The sequence below is a fragment of the Rattus norvegicus genome, chromosome 3, assembly GCF_036323735.1.
Source record: "Rattus norvegicus strain BN/NHsdMcwi chromosome 3, GRCr8, whole genome shotgun sequence".
NCBI classification, from domain to species: Eukaryota; Metazoa; Chordata; class Mammalia; order Rodentia; family Muridae; genus Rattus; species Rattus norvegicus.
This window is the reverse complement of record NC_086021.1, coordinates 173,185,232-173,204,673: the sequence shown is the minus strand read 5'-3', so window position 1 is coordinate 173,204,673 and position 19,442 is coordinate 173,185,232. Positions and strand designations below refer to the sequence as shown.

Sequence of the window (19,442 nt, the reverse complement as noted above, 5' to 3'; positions counted from 1 at the left end):
ATCTCAGAGATTGTACTGAGTGTTTTTAACAAATACTAAAATTGACATTTCTTACTGTAGACATGCCTACAGAAAATCAGCTTCTTTTTCTTATAGATCCATTTAAATTAGTATAGAGAATGCATCTCCACTCCTCTCCAAGCAAGAGCCAGCAGCTCAGAGGAGCTTTAAGGTCTGGAGTTGGAGCACAAATGGACGAAGCTGACCTCTCTGCCTGGTTCTCACACCCACAGCCAAAGCTTCACTGGACTCACGCCTCTCTTCTCCCTGCCGCTGCATCACTGACCTCTGGGAGACGCAAGACCTCGTGGCTACTCTTGCCTCTCCTGACTGACATGACCACACTGGAGGGCCTTATGTTCCAAAAACTGCAGGCCCTGGGCCCATCCCAGTCACCCGTAGGCCCTGGGCCCGTCCCAGTCACCCATAGGCCCTGGGCCCGTGCCCCGGGTCGCACGGACGGCTGGTGCCTTCACATCCCAGCCTGCCGTCTGGCTGGGCTCTCTGAGTGAATATTCAGGCACCAGGCTCTCTGCTTTTTGGCTCATCCTAAAGAACTGAAGAATGTTTCTGGTTTCTAAAGATGAAAGCCAGCCCAGCATGTGGAGACAATAGACTGCACAACCATGGAGTCAGCCTCTGCTCCGGAAGGGTGACCTTGAGCTATTTGTGAAAGTGTGAGGAAAGTTTAAGCCCCAAGCGTGCTTTCCCATTGGGAAGCTCACCCGGGAGGGAACGTCTCTGAAAATGCAGTCCACCACGGAGATTACCTTTCAGGGATGGAAAGAACGGCAGTCAGTAATAAATGCCACAGTGTTAAGATAAGAGTTTGAAGCCTTGTAAAAGAAGGTTCAAAGGGATCTGAAGTCTGGCCGTCTTTAAATCTGCCATCTTGTATATTGAGCTGTTTAACTGGTTCTTAAAATAGCTATCATCTTATTGCTAGGGAATTTAACTCTCTCTCTCTCTCTCTCTCTCTCTCTCTCTCTCTCTCTCTGTGTGTGTGTGTGTGTATGTGTGTGTGTGTGTGTGTGTGTGTGTGTCCCTCTCTCTCTGAATGAATAAATGCTTATTAAAACACTTTCATTCTGATCATTCGGACACTCAGTATTTCATGTGTAGCACCTTACATTAGTCTGAGAAGACAAAACATAAAACTGAAGGTTAAAGGGGAGGAGTGACCTCCCTAAGGAGACTCTGCCTATAAGACCCAGAAATACACTCCCAGCCAAAGATGGTTCCAAAAATCTTTCCAGTATTTTCTTTCTACTCTTGCCTCCCTTCAGCAAGACAACTGCAACAAAATTAAATGTTGTAGCTTTTCACTCTAGAGCAGGAAACAGCCCTAGCACTATCCAGAACCTTCCTATGGTGTCAATGCAGAGTGGCAGGTACACGGGAGCACTGAGTGCTCTCCGGTGAGGTTTGAAGCTGGACGACAAGGCTGCCGCTGTAAAGAGGAGTACCACAGCATGCAGTTCACACCCTCACTACCACGCGCTATGCCCCAGGTTAGAGACTGACCGAGTCAGCACGGGGACTGTGTTCTAACACCATCCTCCAGACAGCTGCAGGGGCAAAGAGACGGGCTGAGAGTCAAGAATCTCTCTTACGCCGCTCTGATGAATGCGGATCTGACAGACAGTGCTGAAATGAAATCTTTTCAACAAGAGTCTTGACGTAGTCTTAAAGGAGGAAACGCAGCAACAGTAGATGCCTTCAGTCACAGAGCTCCCCGAACTTAGTTAACTATGCCACTAGGCTTTAAAATTCTACTTCACACAGATTAGTGTGGCTACTGCTCTAGGGAGGAAATCAGAATGCTGGAAACTCAGTATAATCTTAAAAAGAAATCCTCTCATTGCCCTCGGTTCACAGGGTCTTACTGGCAAGGCCTGAGTCAAGGTCAGGAACACGGCAAACACTAAGGCACATTCTACCTCCCCTGGCAGCAGGCCTGGGAAGGAGGAGGGGCCGGCTGATGTGCATGTTCTAGACATGCGGCAAGGACAAGGCCACACCATTGCAGTACCGAGCACGGAAAGGGAGCGAGTGCCACTGGCTTCAAGTCTCCAGCAGATAGGTGTCCGTTCCCCATCAGAACTGCTGTGCTTAGTCCTGTCCGCCCCTCCTCAGAGAAGTGCTGCTAAAATACAACCTGTATAGACACGCCCACTCCCTTTCTTCCATAGTTCGCTGGATCTGTCTCTCAAAAACCACGTATCAAAAATTGGTAGAGTAGCCACTTAAAGGCATCGGCAAATTAAGTTTCCTAGATATAAATTCCTGTACCAACTAGAAAGCACACACCCTTGGGATGACAAGGTGGCCCACTGGGTAAAGTACTGGCTGCACAAGCCTGCGGACCTGAGCTGACGTCTCAGGACCCACAAAAGCTGTCCCTGATTTCCACAGCACGGCTTCACGGCACACACACACACACACACACACACACACACGCAGAGTTCTTAAATATTTTCAAAAGAAGAAAACACAATCTTGCTAAAGCACACAAAGACTCTTCTGACAAAAAGAATTGTTACCACACAGGCCTCCTTCTTTAAACACAATTCTCTAGCCCATACCCAGTTTTAAAATTTCACACACTTAGTTCTGAAAAAAGTCCTTCTGAATAATTCACGTGCCCATACTTTCAGAATTCAGGAAACAGAGGCAGGGGAGTTTTGAATTTGAGGTCAGTCTGGGATAAGCAGCAACTTCCAGGCTGGCAGTGACACACAGTGAACAAACCGGTTTCTAACAAACAAGACGCTCATCAGAGCTCGTATGCGGCTGCCTGCAGAATGCCTGAGCAGTGCGCTGAGGTCCCCAGGTTCAACGCCCGCCGCCAGAGGGTGGAAGGGGAGAAAGGGAAACAGCACAACGCCACAGCCACATCGACAGTGGAGTGAGGCTGAAGCAGAGCCAGGGAAAAGCTACCAGTAGTCAGACTAGCAAGCAAGAAAAATAAAACTTCGAGATGGTAAACGATGTTACCAGTTCTAACTGATACCAGGAGCTCTAAAGCTAGAGGTAAAGATTCTTCAGTGTAAGGAAGAACTGTTATAATTCTGCTGCGCTATCAGACTCAGTATTAAGTAAGATATGAGAGGAACTTTCCCTCAGGGGAACAACAAGACAAGGACAGGCACTACTATTCAAACTGTGTTAGAGATCCGAGCAAACCAGAAAAAAGGTGTATGGATCAAAAGGGGGAACGCTGAGGCCATAATCCACAGACAAGGTCTTCTTCATAAGAAATAAAAAGGGAATTTAGAGATTAGGAATCTCATAGGATAATGAGTACAACAATCCACTGAAAACATTAACACAACAGCCATAAAAATAAAACAAAAACCAAACCCCTCAGAGCTGGCCCTAAGACCAAGCTGAAGGCTGGAGAAACAGCTCAGCAGTGCTGTGTGCACGATCCTCAGGATTCACTCGGGCCCAGCACTTGTAGCTCCAGGGGCTACAAGTTCAGGCTTCCTGAGGTGTCTGCACGCACCCCACATACTGACACACAATTTTGAATACTAAAAATAAAATATTTTTAAAAAACAAAACTAAAACAAAGAATCAAGTTGAACAGCTCCTGGGGAACAACACCCAGTGTTGACTTCTGACCTACACATGAGCACACACATGTGTACATGGACACACATGCTAAGAGTGGCCCTACATACCTATAGTTGCAATGCTCATGAAGCTGAGGCAGGAGGATCAGAAGTTGACACCAGTTTGAGCTATATAAAAAGGCCTCATCAACACACATGGCGCCAGGCGGAGTGGCACACGTCTCTGATCCCAGCACTCAGAAGGCAGAGGCAGGTGGATCTCTGCTGAGGCTGAGACCAGCCTGGTCTACAGAGAGTTCCAGGGCTACAGAGAGAAACCTCCCGGACAAAAACATAAATAAATAGACAGGCAGACAGATATACACACACACGAATATAGAGAGCGTGTCTGTGAATAAATGATACAGTTCCCTAGAGAGACGCTGGGTAAACCATGTAACCGTGTTTGTGGACAGAACTATGTGTTCAAAACAATCAAGTAAAGTCCTACTGGGGCATAATGCAAAACTGGATCCAGTAATCCTGAAACTGATGAGATCACTGTAAAGAAATTTCAAAGAGCAATCTGAATCAGAAAAGAAGGAGGGTGACATGGAATCTATTTTAGATAAACGGTCATGGACCATACAGTTGAATGTGACTACAGCTCATAGTACAAACGAAAAGAAATTCATGATACATTAAAGAACATCTGTCAACAGTGAGACTTTACAACTCTTCAAACATTTACTATTTTCAAGATATCTAGATGCAAAGAAACTTCTTTCTTTTTCTCTTTTTCTTTTGGTTTTTCAAGACAGTGTGTCTCTATGCAGCGCTGCCTGTCCTGGAACCTGTTCTGTAGACCAGGCTGACTTTGAACTCACAGAGATCCATCTGCCTTTGCCTCCCTAGTGCTGGGATTAAAGGGGTGCATCATCATCACCCAGCAAAATTTCTTGAAGAATAAAAAAATAATTCTGTATGAGAAACCCTGGAACAGTCTGATGTCACGAGAAGGATGCCTGCTAAGAACGACCGCAACAGTCGGGGCTCACATCGTGGGCGAGGGCTAAACAACTCAAAGCGCAAAGCGCACGCCGAGAAAGCCAGTACCTAAGATACACAGAAGCTCTGCGCATCAGTAAACGGCCACTCAGGCGCCATGCAGCTCCGCTGTGCACACCTGCCATGCAGGGCCCAGGGTTCCAGTCCCTGCACTTGCAAAACCACAATCGGGACATGCCAAGCAACGAACTGTAACAAACATCTCTAACGCTTGTTTTTCTACATAGTATAGCTTTTCCCCAAATCAGTTCTGCACATGAACTGCTTTGTCTTAAAGTCCTATTCCACTATTTGGTTGGGACCACTTAACCGGTGACATTTAAAAGACTATGTGTGGCACTGTGCTCAAGAACTGCAAAACCAATTCCTGCTAAAGTCACTAAAAACCTGAGAGGAAGAGGCTGTGCTTTAGTGCTTCAACTCTGCCAAGTAGCCGACCTCCTAACTAAAGGAAATGAAGGCCATCCCCAGCGTTGCTGTGGTAACTCGGGACAGCCTTAAAAGGTGAGGGTGGAGAGAGGGCTGCTCTTTCTGACAAGCAAGGTCTAATTCTCAGCACCCACAGCTCACAAGTAGGAGCTAGCCATGTGTGTGTGTGTGTGTGTGTGTAGACATACATACAGGCAAAACACCCAAACACATAAAATAAAATAGAATAAGATAAAATAAAATCTTAAATATAAGTAGTCTTGATCCAAAATAAATACCATCATACAAAGGCTATCAGTGAACTTGAACGAAAGCACAATTTCAATTCATAGCCTATCACAGAGCGCCCTCTGCTGGCACAGTGGGAGGACAAGCCCCAAACGGACAATTCACAAGGAATTTCCTCTTCATCACTGAGACCAAGAGAAAGGTGCTCTTTTAGAGCCCTCATTCGAAAGTAACAGGAGAGTCTGCCCTGCACGCATTCGCATTCTACAGATAACTGACAAGAATTACCAGTATGTGTTTACACAAGTAATGACTAGTTAGTGTCCATTCTCCCTCAGATTTCAGCTAAGGCTGGACTGTACCTGATATTTTTATATATACAATAAATAGCATGTCTGGGAAAAATTTGTAAATGTTATCTTTAATTATTTCCTTGGGCCTAGTTCTAGGAGAGAATTTACCAGGCCACAGGTTTGACCTTTTCTTTTACGATCTGATTGTGTGTACACAACAAGAAGTATCTTCATGTGGGAGAGGAGGGCAAAGTCTCACGAGATCTCATGAGGCTGGAGTTTTACAAATGCTCATGAACCACCTGATGTGGGTGCTGGAAACAACTCGGGTCCTCTGGAAGAAGGCAGTGTTCTTAGCTGTGGGGCCATCTCTCCAGCCCCAGATCTGAACTTTGTAAACGCCAGACAAAGAATGCATCAGAAGTTTAATCAATGTATGAATCTACCCATGTAACATTCCCATTCCTTTCAGTCTCAGGGATAATGAATCTGAGCCCCAAAACTGACACAAGGAACTATTTTGCCTTTGAAAACGAGAGGTTAGTGGTTACCATGCAAACCACGATCTGGAAGGCGAAGAGTGAGACACGTGAGAACACTGCCCTGCAACGTCCTCAGACACCAGAAGCCCCTCTGCTGGGACACCTCCACCCACCTGCGAGCTGCCAGCCTTGCTGCCTTTCTACAAGGAGCCCCAGCCAAGTTAAAGAGCCTCCCTCCTACTGCACTCTGGCAGCACGCTCGGATTACACCGGATTAGAACTCATGTCCTTCCCTGCACTGATGACACAACGGAAGTCAGTCTGTGAGGGCATTTACGGAAAGGACCGACTGAGAAAGCCTCGTGAGAGTGGAGGGCACCATCTGACAGAGGGCCTGACTTTGCCTCCTGCTGGCACAGCCATCCCTGTGGCTGCTCCAGCCGCTATCGCTGCCATCCATCGGTGCATTAGACTCCAGACTCTTGGTCTTCCATTATGGACTACAGTCCAGTGACTCCTGGGAGTCTTCCAGGCCCCGAGAGCCAGGTTGAGACTGCCAAGACATCCAGAGTGTGGGCTGAGCAGCTTGCAGGTTCTCAGTCTCTCCGGTCTGCAGCCAGCCACTACTGGACTATCCGGACCCTGTGCCTATGTCATTCCAGTAAGACCCTTTGCTTAGGTTTCAAGCCCCAGGGCTCCTTGATCGCCTTTTCTTCCTCCCCTTCAGTTCTGGGATCAAACCCAGCCCCTCACATATGAGCTAGTCAAGTGTTCTACCAGACAACAAACTTTCTGTCTGTAAAGAAACAGAGCCAATATTTTAGGCAACGGTTTTTAACAGGTACTCAACTCAGCATTTTCAGTACCGAGGCAGCCAAAAGCAGCAAAGGAACGGCTATAGCCATGTCAGTACCGAGGCAGCCAAAAGCAGCAAAGTAACGGCTATGGCCTTGTTCCAGTTGCGCTTACTACCCAAAGTAGGTGGCAGTCTAGCTTGGCCTAGACACTGGTTTGCTGATTCCTGGATTAGAAGAAAAGCCGTAACTATGAGAGGTGTAGCTCAGCAGTAGACTAGCACATGGGAAGCGCTGATTCGATCCCTAGCATCGGTGTAGGGAGATAAGGGGGTGAAAACCTGATAACCAAGGAAACTCAGGTCTTTAAATGGACGCAAGGTTTAGGCTAAACTGGACCTCTACACCTCAGCTACTCTGTACCCTCCAATCGGTTCCTCTGTGAGTTGGCCTCTACCTCAGGATAAGACAAAGAGCGGTCACTGAAGAGCCTAGTGTGGGACTCTAAGCCACCTCAAGGAATGGAGCCAGCCACAGGTCAGCCAGGAAGAAGGGAAAGAACCCGGGTCTGTGGCACATGCCTGGCTGTGGATCGACTGGAGCCTGAGACAAGGGAACCACGGGAGACAGGCAAGCACTAGGAAGAGTTTAACAACCTGGGAGTCCATTTAGCATCACTTGAAGACCTAGGCAGGTCCTTTCCCCTCCTTACAGGCACACCTAGCAACCTGTTAGCAACTGAGGACCCCCCATCTGACCAGGGTACACATGCACCCTACTCTGAAGAATGGAATGGGCTTTTCCTGTCCCTTGACGACCATCATCACACTTAGACAAACACTATGCAGTCAGACTCTTCTGTCCAGGCACAAGACATTCCGGAAAGGCAGATCTGGCAAGAACTAGCTTTAGATTCATGTACGACCAGATGGAGTGTGTTCTCAGTTGAACTTTAGGAAAGCAGGACTGCATTACAGACAGAGGCATGTACAGAGGGGAAGTGATCAAATAAACTCATCTATCAAGCAACATCAGGGAACCACCCAGACTACTTCCCTTAGAAACCAGTCCCTCCCTCCACCAGACTCTCACAGAAAGAAGCCTTGGGCAGTAACTGTGCCTTCCTGTGGCCCACTGCCTTCTTGCTGTATTCTGACCTGTGCTTTGCCTAAATAGAGTTGCCTTGCTACTCTGCAAACAATGTGGGTTTTTCTCTTTCCTCAAAACAATGACAAAAATCTACAAACACCAGGCCTAGACTCTGACCACAGGCAACGGCTAAGCCCAGAAGTTAGAGAGAAGCCTGAGCAACACAGAAGAATCGTCTCAAAGGCAGAAGCACTGACTGGGGGGAGCTCACTGGTACAGTGCTTGCCTAGCATGTGAGAGGCTCAGGGATTTAATCCCCAAGAAAGTAAGGGAGAGTGAAGGGAGGAAAGAAAGGAGGGAGAGAGGAGTAAAACATGGCAGGAACGGAAGGAGAAAAGGAGAGAGGAAAAAGGAAGGAGTTTCTGAAGACTTAATGGAACTTTTAAATCTGCTCAATTATCTTTGACTGGCTGTCAGTTACCCTTGATTAAACAGACACTATCATGAAATAAACTAAAGATATGTACGGTACCTCACATCTTATTACAATCTGAGGTGAATTCTGTATCACAACAATAATGTGCCCTCCTCCAGGACAGCCCTCCAGTGAGAACACTGGGGTTCAAAAGCAAATTCCCTCCCATAGCCTCCTGCTCCCCACAGCCCTCCAGCCAAAGCTGCTACTGAGAATCTAATCTCTTCCTCTGAAGAACTTATCTATGGCAACAGAACAACAGATCCACAACTAAGACGGCAGGGGCTGTAAGAACCCGTCTCTGGATCAGTTAGTGTCTCCTCAGAGCCTCACTTTTCATGGTTCCTTCCTCTTCCTCATCCTCCGTGTTGATCACCATGGTACCCAGCTGGGATGGCAATGTGTCACCGTGCTCAATCATAGTATTGGCTCCGCCGCTCATCGTGCTGGCTACTCGGACAGTGCCCATGTCATCACCCGCAGCTCGAACCATCGTGCCAGAGTCCATTTCATCCTCCTCCTGCGAAGGAACAGAATCTTAAACTGGAGCTAATGGAATCACAAGACTCTGAAGTTTCTGAATTATTACTCTTCTTGGTGCAAACAGACCTGGATCTGACATCTCTCCAGGTTGTATGCAACACCTTAGAAGCTGAAAAGCACTTGTTTAACCAGGAATGACCACAAAAAGTCACCCATGTGACAACTGCATCTCTCATCAAAAGGAGCTCCCTCCTCCTCCCTTCTCACCTGACTTCCAGCACAGATCTGAACTAAAGTAGTACCCTTGGAATCTAAAAGTTGCAGGTGACTCCGGAATATAGTACAAAAACTTTAGAAGGGCTTGGATAAACCAAGTCTCTGTCTCTGTCACTATCCCTTTAGTGAGTGAATAAACTGGGTAAATGTTATGGAGACAAAATACTGTGTTCTAAGAAAACCCTGAGCACTGAGCGCGCAGACCCAGCCACAGTGTCCGGCAGCGCTGAACGAGATCCATCCAGGACAAAGAGCTGACTCCACCAGCTTCTTACCGCCTCTGTGGCCAGGGAGACCTAAGAGGCATGAACCCCTGACCCAGCACGGCGCCTGCCACTCACTGAGTTCTCATCGTCGTCCTGGTCCACTGCCCGCTGCTGGGCTTCCTGGCGCTTCAGTTTCACGTCCATGGCCTCGTTAATTAAGTCTCGCAGTATGGCCGCTCCCTTGGCGCTCTTAACAAACGGGTGCTTAAGTAGGAAAATGGGGACAACAGACACGGTTGGTTCTCAGACAGGCTTCTCTGTGCAGACCTGGCTGGCCTGGAACGGAGCTCCACCGCCACCACTGCCCGGCCACAATTTTTACTTTAATATAGTACATGGCACGTAATAGAAATCTGGCAAGATTTGTAGTATAAATCAGTGGGTCTAATTTTTCTCTTCAACCCTGAGGCGCAAAGCCACACTTACTTCCTACCTCCAAGAAGGCAGATGACCATTTGGACCTGGGCCACTTCTCTGTCTCATCTATAGGTTCTTTTGTCTTTGTTTTATTGAGAGAGTCCATCTCCAGGACCCCAATCTTAGTGACTGAATTCAGGCAGGAGGGCACCTTTACCCTCCAAGATACCTTACCTGCCCCATCTGATGTCCTGTCTTTGTGGGGCAACAACAGTCCCTGGTAGTTAGAGTTTCATATAGACTTCCTGGGCAGGAGTTACCTATACATCCCAACTTATTCCGACAGTACCCCATGTTTCCTTTCGGGATAGTACATCCCTGCCCCCATCACCAACAGGGTAAATGCCCCCAAGCCTTTGTTAAACTGAAGGGGTGGTGAGACTGCGGAGCAGAAGACTTCTCCATAAGCCTCTGGCATCATTTCCTCCAGGCACATTGGCAATACACTCAGAAGAGCTAGGCTGGTAGCAAGAGTCACACGTGCCCTTGTTCTCGGTCCTTACACGGTAGTTCACACCATTTCCTTCCACTCTCACCAGACACACGCACGTGGCTTAACATCGGTCTTGAGCTATTCCCACCCACGCCTCTGCCTGGTGGTGGAAGTGTTTCTGAGCTTCTTACTGCTCTTGCATCTAGACTCACGGGTGATGCACTTTCCTGCGCTGTTCTGAGTTAAGTATTTTCTATGGCCTTCCATCTCAACAGCTTTAAACCCCTCTCACAGCATGGACTGGCTTACTCCTCACTACTGCTTCCAGGCAAGCAACTCAGCAGTGTGTGGGCGGCTTGGAGACGCGGCTTATACCTGGAGGAGCTGAGTGGCTGTGGCTCTCTGCTCCGGGCTTTTTACCAGACACTGCTTCACGAAATCCATGAAGTTGTCCGACCACACCTCGGGCTTACGGAATGTGGGAGGAGGGTTTGTAGGAATCATGAATATTGCCTAGTTTTCAAAAAAAAAAACAATTAGGTAAAATAAAGATGACATTTCAACATAAACAACTACAACTACATTTGCTTGGTAAAAGGACTTTACTTATCCCAACACAAAGAGTGTCCACGTGGAGTACAGCAATCTCCTTCCCTTTGCTCACACGCAGTTGTGTTCTAAACCTTACAATATTAAAAACAACAAAACCCTTCCGTGTGTGTGTGTGTGTGTGTGTGTGTGTGTGTGTGTGAGAGAGTAAAGAGAGTGTGTGTGTGAGAGAGAAAGAGTAAAGAGAGTGTGTGTGTATGTGTGTGTGAGAGAAAGAGTAAAGAGAGAGTGTGTGTGTGTGTGTGTGTGTGTGAGAGAGAGAGAGAGAAAGAGTAAAGAGAGTGTGTGTGTGTGTGTGTGAGAGAGAGAGTAAAGAGAGTGTGTGTGTGAGAGAGAAAGAGTAAAGAGTGTGTGTGTGTGTGTGTGTGTGTGTGTGTGAGAGAGAGAGAGAGAGAGAGAGAGGGAGAGAGAGAGAGAGAAAGAGTAAAGAGAGTGTGTGTGTGTGTGTGTGTGTGTGTGAGAGAGAGTAAAGAGAGTGTGTGTGTGAGAGAGAAAGAGTAAAGAGTGTGTGTGTGTGTGTGTGTGTGAGAGAGAGAGAGAGAGAGAGAGGGAGAGAGAGAGAGAGAAAGAGTAAAGAGAGTGTGTGTGTGTGTGTGTGTGTGAGAGAGAGAGAGAGAGAGAGAGAGAGAGAGAGAGAGAGAACATGTGAGAGAAGGGGAGAGAGAGAAAGAGTGAGTAGAGGGTAAAGAGAGACTATGGCACTAGGAACTGAACATGGGGCCTGTGGATGCCAAGGAGGAGCTCTGCCACTAAGCTATTTTCCACACCCTCAAATCCTCTCTCAGCAAAAATGAGAGAAAAAAAAAACAAAAAAACCCAAAACCTCAAGCTACTATGGGCTGCTATAAAGTCAAGCACATTTAAATTCTACTTCTCAAAGGCTACGGCTATCACGTATTAGGGCTGGAGACGCTCACAGTTAATATCGCACACCGACTGCTCTTGCAGAGGAACTGAGTTCGGTCAGGTCAGAGGACCAGCACTCGTGTCGGGCAGTCACTTGTAACTCTAGCTTCAGAGGATCTGACACCCTCCTCTGGCCTCCAAGGTAGCACACAATTAAAATAATAAATCTTTCTTTAAAAGACTATTAATTGTTGGATTTTAAATTATGTAAACACCATTTGATGAAAGATGAAACAATTTTTTATTAAATACTTTAAATTATTTGGAGCGGGGAGGGCAGGGTTCAAGACAGCGTTTCTCTGGGTAACCCTAGCTATCCGGGAACTGGCTCTACAGACTGGCCTTTGCCTCTGAGTCTGAGGATTCACAACCCAAAACTCTTCCAGAAACCAAGCATGAAAAAGACAATATATGAACAAAAATGGTGGTTAGTGTTGTAGGTGCAAACACACCCTGAAGTAAACACTGCAGCAAGTGCTGTCTGACAGTGGTGACCCAATGGGGATCACAGATAATGATTAAATCGAAAGCTCTATATGTACAAAGCTAAAAGGAGGTACCTTAGTTATTAAAGGGTATATATTAGACGTATGTAATTTGTAAGTCAACCTACACATTTCTATATTCTATAGCCTATGTCCTTCAAGGAGACGCATGCTGCAGAATGAAGAACTATATTCAATTAATTTCTTTTTTTTTTTTTTCTTTTTTCTGGGGACCGAACTCAGGGCCTTGCGCTTGCTAGGCAAGCACTCTACCACTGAGCTAAATCCCCAATCCCTTCAATTAATTTCTTACTACATCTAATGCCAGGGGAAGAATATCACCCACAGTAAGCATTTGTCATTATATAAAATTAATTCAACTCCTGTTTGGAACATAACCAAGGAAGGTGCCACATAGCTTTCTGATGAGCAGTAGTCAGTCATCCAACTGGCTTTCTGCTTCCTTACCCTCATTGGATGGATGTCAGCGTATGGGGGCTTTCCTTCAGCCATTTCTATGGCCGTGATTCCCAGAGACCAGATGTCTGCCACACAGTTGTACCCGATTTCCTGAATAACTTCAGGAGCCATCCAAAACGGTGTCCCTATCACTGTATTCCTCTTTGCCATGGTATCCTAAAAGGGAAAGGGGAGAGACCAACACCAAGCATGAAAACTGAGAAAAAGAAATGGTTTGGACATTAAAAACTGCTTTGTTCTGGCCAAGTGGTACAGAGGGGGCGTGGCTGTTTGAGACTAGCTTTTTGCTTAGATTTCATTGAGGCTCCCTCCAGGGGAGGGAGGAGTCCATTACTGCTGCTGTCCGTGAGCCCAAAGCCCAGAGACAGGTCGGCAGCCCTAAGGGAAACTTGCTGCTTTATTCTGCTAAATGACACAGCAAAAAAAACAGCTCCTCACGCCGCATTGCTGCACCTGTACAGCGGCACCACTCAGCCATCCCAGAGAGGTTCCTGCAGTTAACAGAGACCCACAACTGGACAGCACGCAGGAAGTTGGGACGATGTCCCACCCCGGGCCAAGAAGCTGTTTGCAACTGACAGCTGCTGGGGAAAGGAAAATCTGTTTTCTTCAACAGAATGTCACTGAGAACGTCATCCCTACTCCAGGGCAGGCCATGCTCAGGGGGCGCTGGTCAGCATAAGCCGGCCCCCCTCATATCTTTGCTTTGTTTTCTTAAAAAAGTTAAATAACAACAACAACAAAACCCATGTAGTTGGGTGGGTAGGAGTTGGAGGAAGACCTGGAAAGGGGAAAAATATGATTAAAACATAGTGCATAAAATTCTCAAGGAATAAATAAAAACATTTTAAGAAGAAAAACAGTGCCTTGTACTTGAAACATAACTAAAAATAATACTCAAGGCATAATGAGACAAGCCACTAAAGAAATTCAAATGGCCAAGGGCCGTAAAAACTTTCAATTATTAAAATATAAAATTATTAAAGTTTTAAAAGTTTAAACCAGTACTAATAACATACACGCCAGAGTAGAATGTTCATGATCAGGAATTACCAAGCCAGGGACCTACACCTCAGCTACTCAGGAGGCCACCTGAACCACGGAGGGCAAGATCAGGGAGACAGTCCTGCGGTACTCAATGAACAACAGTTTAAGCCCCAACACTTGTAACCTGACTTACATAATAATGATGAATAATTTTTTTAAAATCACCACACAGGTGCCTAGCACTTGTAATCTGAGTCCTCGGGGACTGAGGTAAGAAGATCTCAGAGAATTCAAGGCCAACCTGGACTGCACAGAGCGTTCCAGAACGGCAGGGAACCCAGAATGAAACCTAGTCTCAAAACATAAATAAGTAAGCCCAGCCTTTAATCCCAGCACCCAAGAGGCAGAGGCAAATGGGTCTTTGTGCTTTCTAGGCCATTCTGGTCTACACAGCAAGTTCTGGGCCAGCCAGGGATACCTAATAAGACCCTGCTCAAACAGAAAAGTAAATATTACAATAGATACTTATATACTGAAATAACACATCAAAAACTCTCTAAAGAGGCAAACAGAGTGAACACCCACCTACAGCCCATGAGAGACATGAGCAAAAGGGGCTTAATTTTGAGGTGAGACAAAACTAAATAGCAAATGAAAGCAGGCATGGAAAATGTGTAAGCTACTGCAACACCAAAATAGTAGTTTACAAAATAATGAAGAATCCAGCTTTATTTCTGTGCAAACAGAACAGTAGTCAAGACAATGCAACACCCAGTGAACGGAAGCGGCCGGCGGAGCAGAAGAGCAGCCTAGAGTGGTAAGTACTGTCAGGACAGGTCACAGCCAGAAGGCAGGCTACTCATCTGTCCATCTTACAGACTTAGTAGGCAACACTCCCTTGGTTTATAGTGCAATTAGAAAAATCGTCTTCAAGCGGAGATAGAGAAGTTGTCCCTAGTTTCACCTGCGGTTTGAAGAAGGGAATGTGGCACTTACTACATTAAGAAGCTGGTGCACACTTTCCCAGAATCTTGCTACAACTGAAGCGCAGGTAGGGAGAGGACTTCAAAACACAGCGAAGGTGCAGTCTCCCATCCTCTTCCCACACTCCCTGAGGGCCTGTGGCTTAGGTTCTGTCAGTCCTGAGCAATGACTTCTGAACTAGCCTCACACTGCCACCAAATTAAAAAACAAAGGAAACAACTTAGGCTTAATCATTTCCTTAGCTGAGACCTCAAACTTGTGGGCTTTCAAATGGAGATAGCCGAAGTTGCTTTTACTAGATTATCTAAACTAGAAATGAGCACTCACATAAAGGAAACGGTTTTGAGAATAAGTAAGCAGTGTATCCTAAACTCCAATTAGTTACAGAGGTACTAAAAGAGCAGCAGAAAGCATTAAACCCAGAAACTGTGGCTCATGTAACTGTCTATGCACACACTCGAAAGCCAGTCAGCTGTACATGCCCCACAGACAACTGAACAGGCTTTCAAACTAGATGCTAAGGACAGAACATCCCCAAACTACAAAGCACTGGCCAAGGGTGGTGGCGCATACCTTTAACCTCAGCACTTGGAGCTAGAGGCAGGTAGACCTCTCTGAGTTTTAGGCCAGCCTGGTCTATATCAAAGTTCTAGACCAGCCAGTACTATGTAATGATGCCCTGTCTCAGAGGAAGAGGGGAAGAAAGGAAGAGGAGAAAAACAAACTAAGATCTAGATAGTCATGTATAAAATTCTAAACTTAAATTTTATCTTATACTTTCACCAAAATAAGTTCAAATAAGGTAATTCTCAAATATAGAAAACAAAACCCAGAATAATACTGATGTATAGATGAGCTGGTATACAATGCCGGAACAGAACACCAAGGATAAAGACCGAGAGAGAGAACGAGACAGAGAGAGACAGAGAGACATAATGAATCTAAATCTGAGTCTGCCCTAGTTCACACTTGTAATCCTAGTTCACACCTGTAATCCTAGTTCACACCTGTAATCCTAGTTCACACTTGTAATCCTAGTTCACACTTGTAATCCTAGTTCACACTTGTAATCCTAGTTCACACTTGTAATCCTAGTTCACACTTGTAATCCAAGCACCCTCGGCAGACAGAGGCTTCAAGAGCAGACTACACGGTGAATTCCAGGCAACCCTCAGTTACAGGATGAGGCTGTGCCTAAAAGGGAGGGAAACCAAGAGTATGAGGCATGCACTCGGGAGGCAGAAGCAGGGGTCTCTGAGTTTGAGGTCAGCCTGTTTTACACAGGCCAGAGAGGGTTACACAGTAAGAACACGTCTTTTTAACTTTTTTGAAAAAGGGAGGGGACACTATCCTAAGGACAAAAGTCAAATACACACTAAAAAATGTTGAGCATTTCTTTAGGTACTTCTCAGCCATTCGATACTCCTCAGCTGAGAATTGTTCGCTCTGTACCCCATTTTTAAATAGGGTTATTTGACTCTCTGGAGTCTAACTTCTTGAGTTCTTTGCATACATTGGACATTAGCCCTCTATGGGACGTAGGACTGGTAAAGACCTTTTCCCAATCTGTTGGCTGCCGTTTTGTCCTACTGACAGCGTCCTTGGCCTCCCAGAAGCTGCTTTGTCACCCTGCCGATGGTTACCACACATCTACTGCCACACTTGCGGCAGCAGTAGGAACTGAAAACCAAGATCAGTGAGCACCCAGTGTGCAACAGCACAGCACACATGAAAACCCAAGCTGCATCAGAGACCGAGCCTGAGAGACCGTCATGCGCTGCTAACCCAGGAGGCTGAGGCAGAGGGATGGAGTCTATCAGGAGCCTGGGCTACAGAAGACAAAACAGAAAAAGACAATAATTGCAAACTTCTGCTAAAGATGACTGACTGGACAAATCTATCTTCCCCAAATCATCTAAAGATGCAAAGCGAAACCAAAAAGTTCTGTAGGCTGGGAAGCAGATGGCAGGCTGAACAGCAACCAAACGGACAACCGCATGCAGTCCTGAGGCAGTCACCGGGAAAACTGAGGAACACCTAATTGTAACACAGAGCCTTCCGAACGGCTGAGGCGGCCGGCATCGGGAAGGTGGTGCACATGGGCATCAGAACAGCAATGCTGGCTTCAAAGAGTCTACAGAAGGATTTAGAAAGCAGGCATCTTGGCACAGGCATCGAATCCCAGCCTTCAGGAGGCTAAAGCAAGGGGACTAAGAGTTCCAAGCCAGCTAAAGCTAGAATGCAAATCCCTCTCACAAAAATAAAGAAATGTATGTAAAGTAATGTATGTAAATGTATGTAATTACAGAGGAGTGCGCAGTGACTCAGAGCACTTCCTACTCTTGGGTATTTTCTTTACTTATATTTCAAATGTTATCCCCTTTCCCAATTTCCCCTCTGGAGTCCACCTATCCCTCCCCACTTCCCCTGCCTCCATGAGAGTGTTTTCCTACCTACCCACCCATTCCCTCCTGTCTTCCCATCCTAGCTTTTCCCCTACACGGAGGCATTGAGCCTTCACAGGGCCAAGGGCCTCTCCTCCCACTGATGCCCCATAAGGCCATCCTCTGCTACACATGTGGCTAGAGCCATGGGTCCCCCCATGTGCACTCTGTGGTCAGTGGTTTAGTCTCTGGGAGCTCTGGGGTATCTGGCTGGTTGATACTGTTGTTCTCCTATGGGACTGCAAACCCCTTCTTGATCTGACATCTCTAATGCTGACATCTAACCCAGTGAAAGACAGGCTTGAGAGCCCATCCTACATTCCTCCTAGGAGATGGGAAGTGGAATACAGGAGAATTTCTGGAATCTGCACCATGAACAACAAAATGCCCTCTCTCAAACATCAAACAGGGTGGAACCCCACATGTATACCTCATCGCAGCATGCAGCCACACACACACACACACACGCACGCACGCACGCACGCACGCACGCACCCACACTTTTTAGAAAGGGTTTTTGTTTTTTTTTTTTTTTTACAAATTTATTATATTATTTATGAGTGCACTGCAGCTGTCTTCAGACACACCAGAAGAGGGCATCAGATCCCATTACAGATGGTTGTGAGCCACCATGTGGTTGCTGGGATTGAACTCAGGACCTCTGGAGAGCAGTCGGTGTTCTTAACCGCTGAGCCATCCAGCCCTACACATACACTTTTTAAAATGAAAACTAGCAACAAACAGAAGCTCAGTGACGCTGTGGGACACAGTACATAAAACACGCACTAACAATGGACAATGTGAAAACAGTGTTCCACTTAAAATAGTTTCAAAAGGGAATGACGTAAACACATTAAGGCAAAATATGGGTTGTGCAAATGATATAACATTGGTGAAAAATAAAAGACCTAAGTAACGGAAAAACTGTCTGAGGTCCATGGCTTACAGTACTTAATCCTAACATGGTGATGTTTCAAGGCTTACCCACGACTCAAAGCAGTGTCTCACAAAATGCCAACGATTTCTCTGGCAAAATTAACCCACTAATCCAAAACTGAGGAGAAACGCAGGGTCCCAGGAGAGCCAAACCGATCTGGAAGACGAGAATGAAGTGAAAGGCCTCGACTCTAACCAGCGTGAAGTCAAGAGTAGAGCAGCAACAGTGACCAGGTGGAGGACAACAGAAGACAAGACAAGCCACAGATACGCCATACTGGATCTTCAGCAAGGACCAACACATAGTCACCAGAAGAAAGCTAAAGGCTCATCAACAAGTCATTGAAATCAATGATCAATGACCAGTTACCTATACACAAAAGAATGTATCTGGAGACCTACTCACAGCATGAAAATTAACTCAGATCTCAAAGCAAATGTTAGAACTGAGACCATTAAACACATAAAAAGGGATCTCGCACAAGGTCTTGATTTCTTAGTTAAATAAAGTGCCAGAAACTTAAGTGGCCAAAGAAACAAGAAACTGGACGTCTCCTAAAGTTAAAAAGTCAGACAGAGATGGTAGCATGAGCCACCATCCTAGCCCTTGGGAGGCAGAGGCAGGTGGATTTCTATCAAGGTTAGCCTGGTCTACATACAGAGTTCCAGACCAGCCAGGGAGACAGAGTTAAACCTTGTCTCCAAACACAACACAACAAAAGGTCTGTAGCTGGGCAGAAGGGGAGGAGAGGGTGTGAAACCCAGTGTTTGCTCTACTACCCCGGAAAACCTGAATTGTTGGGAATCTAGTGTTTATTCTTATAGAACTGCTCCATTTTCCTACATAGAATTCCACATTCAGTGATTATTTTACAAAACGAGGTAACTCTAGCCCCATCTTGAACAGTTTTCTTTCTCACTGGCAAGCGCTGGGGAGGCAGGCGGGAAGTCAAGAGCCAACACTGAAGTAAGCGGGAGTGCTTCCGGCACAGCAGCTGAGCAGCTTGGCTGCCTTGCTGGAGGAAAGCAGGCTGGTTTAGTGACGCTTTCTATGTACCTGATGTATCAGAGTTCAACTAAAGCTCATATCTTAGGCTAGTTTTCATTGCGAGAAAAACTGAACCATGGAACCTGAGTCCCGGAAAAGATCTGAAACTCCTATCAGCTCTGATGATGTACTTGGAAACCTACAAATTTCTACTAACACAATTAAATCAAGTATTTTATTTTTTAAAAATGATAAAGTAGGGGTTGGAGTGAGGTCTCAGTCAGGAAAGCATTTGTCATGTATCCCTGAGAAGCTCAGTACAGTTCTCTAGCT

At 46.2% G+C, this 19,442-nt stretch overlaps 1 protein-coding gene across 3 annotated transcripts in view; it reads right to left on the bottom strand.

The window, feature by feature from the left end:
• The window catches only part of Stk4 (serine/threonine kinase 4), an 81,898-nt gene that overhangs the window by 42,462 nt on the left and 19,994 nt on the right, over positions 1–19,442 (bottom strand). For 2 of the 3 annotated variants that reach the window (XM_039105129.2, NM_001107800.1), the window contains exons 6-9: positions 12,759–12,926; positions 10,666–10,803; positions 9,516–9,644; positions 8,749–8,935 (exon numbers count right to left, since the gene is read on the bottom strand). In XM_039105129.2, the coding sequence (XP_038961057.1) occupies positions 8,749–8,935; positions 9,516–9,644; positions 10,666–10,803; positions 12,759–12,926 (622 nt within the window). Of the gene's footprint in view, positions 1–8,748; positions 8,936–9,515; positions 9,645–10,665; positions 10,804–12,758; positions 12,927–14,753; positions 15,522–19,442 lie in introns of those variants that run through there. The other variant, XM_039105130.2, reaches the window with a different exon arrangement.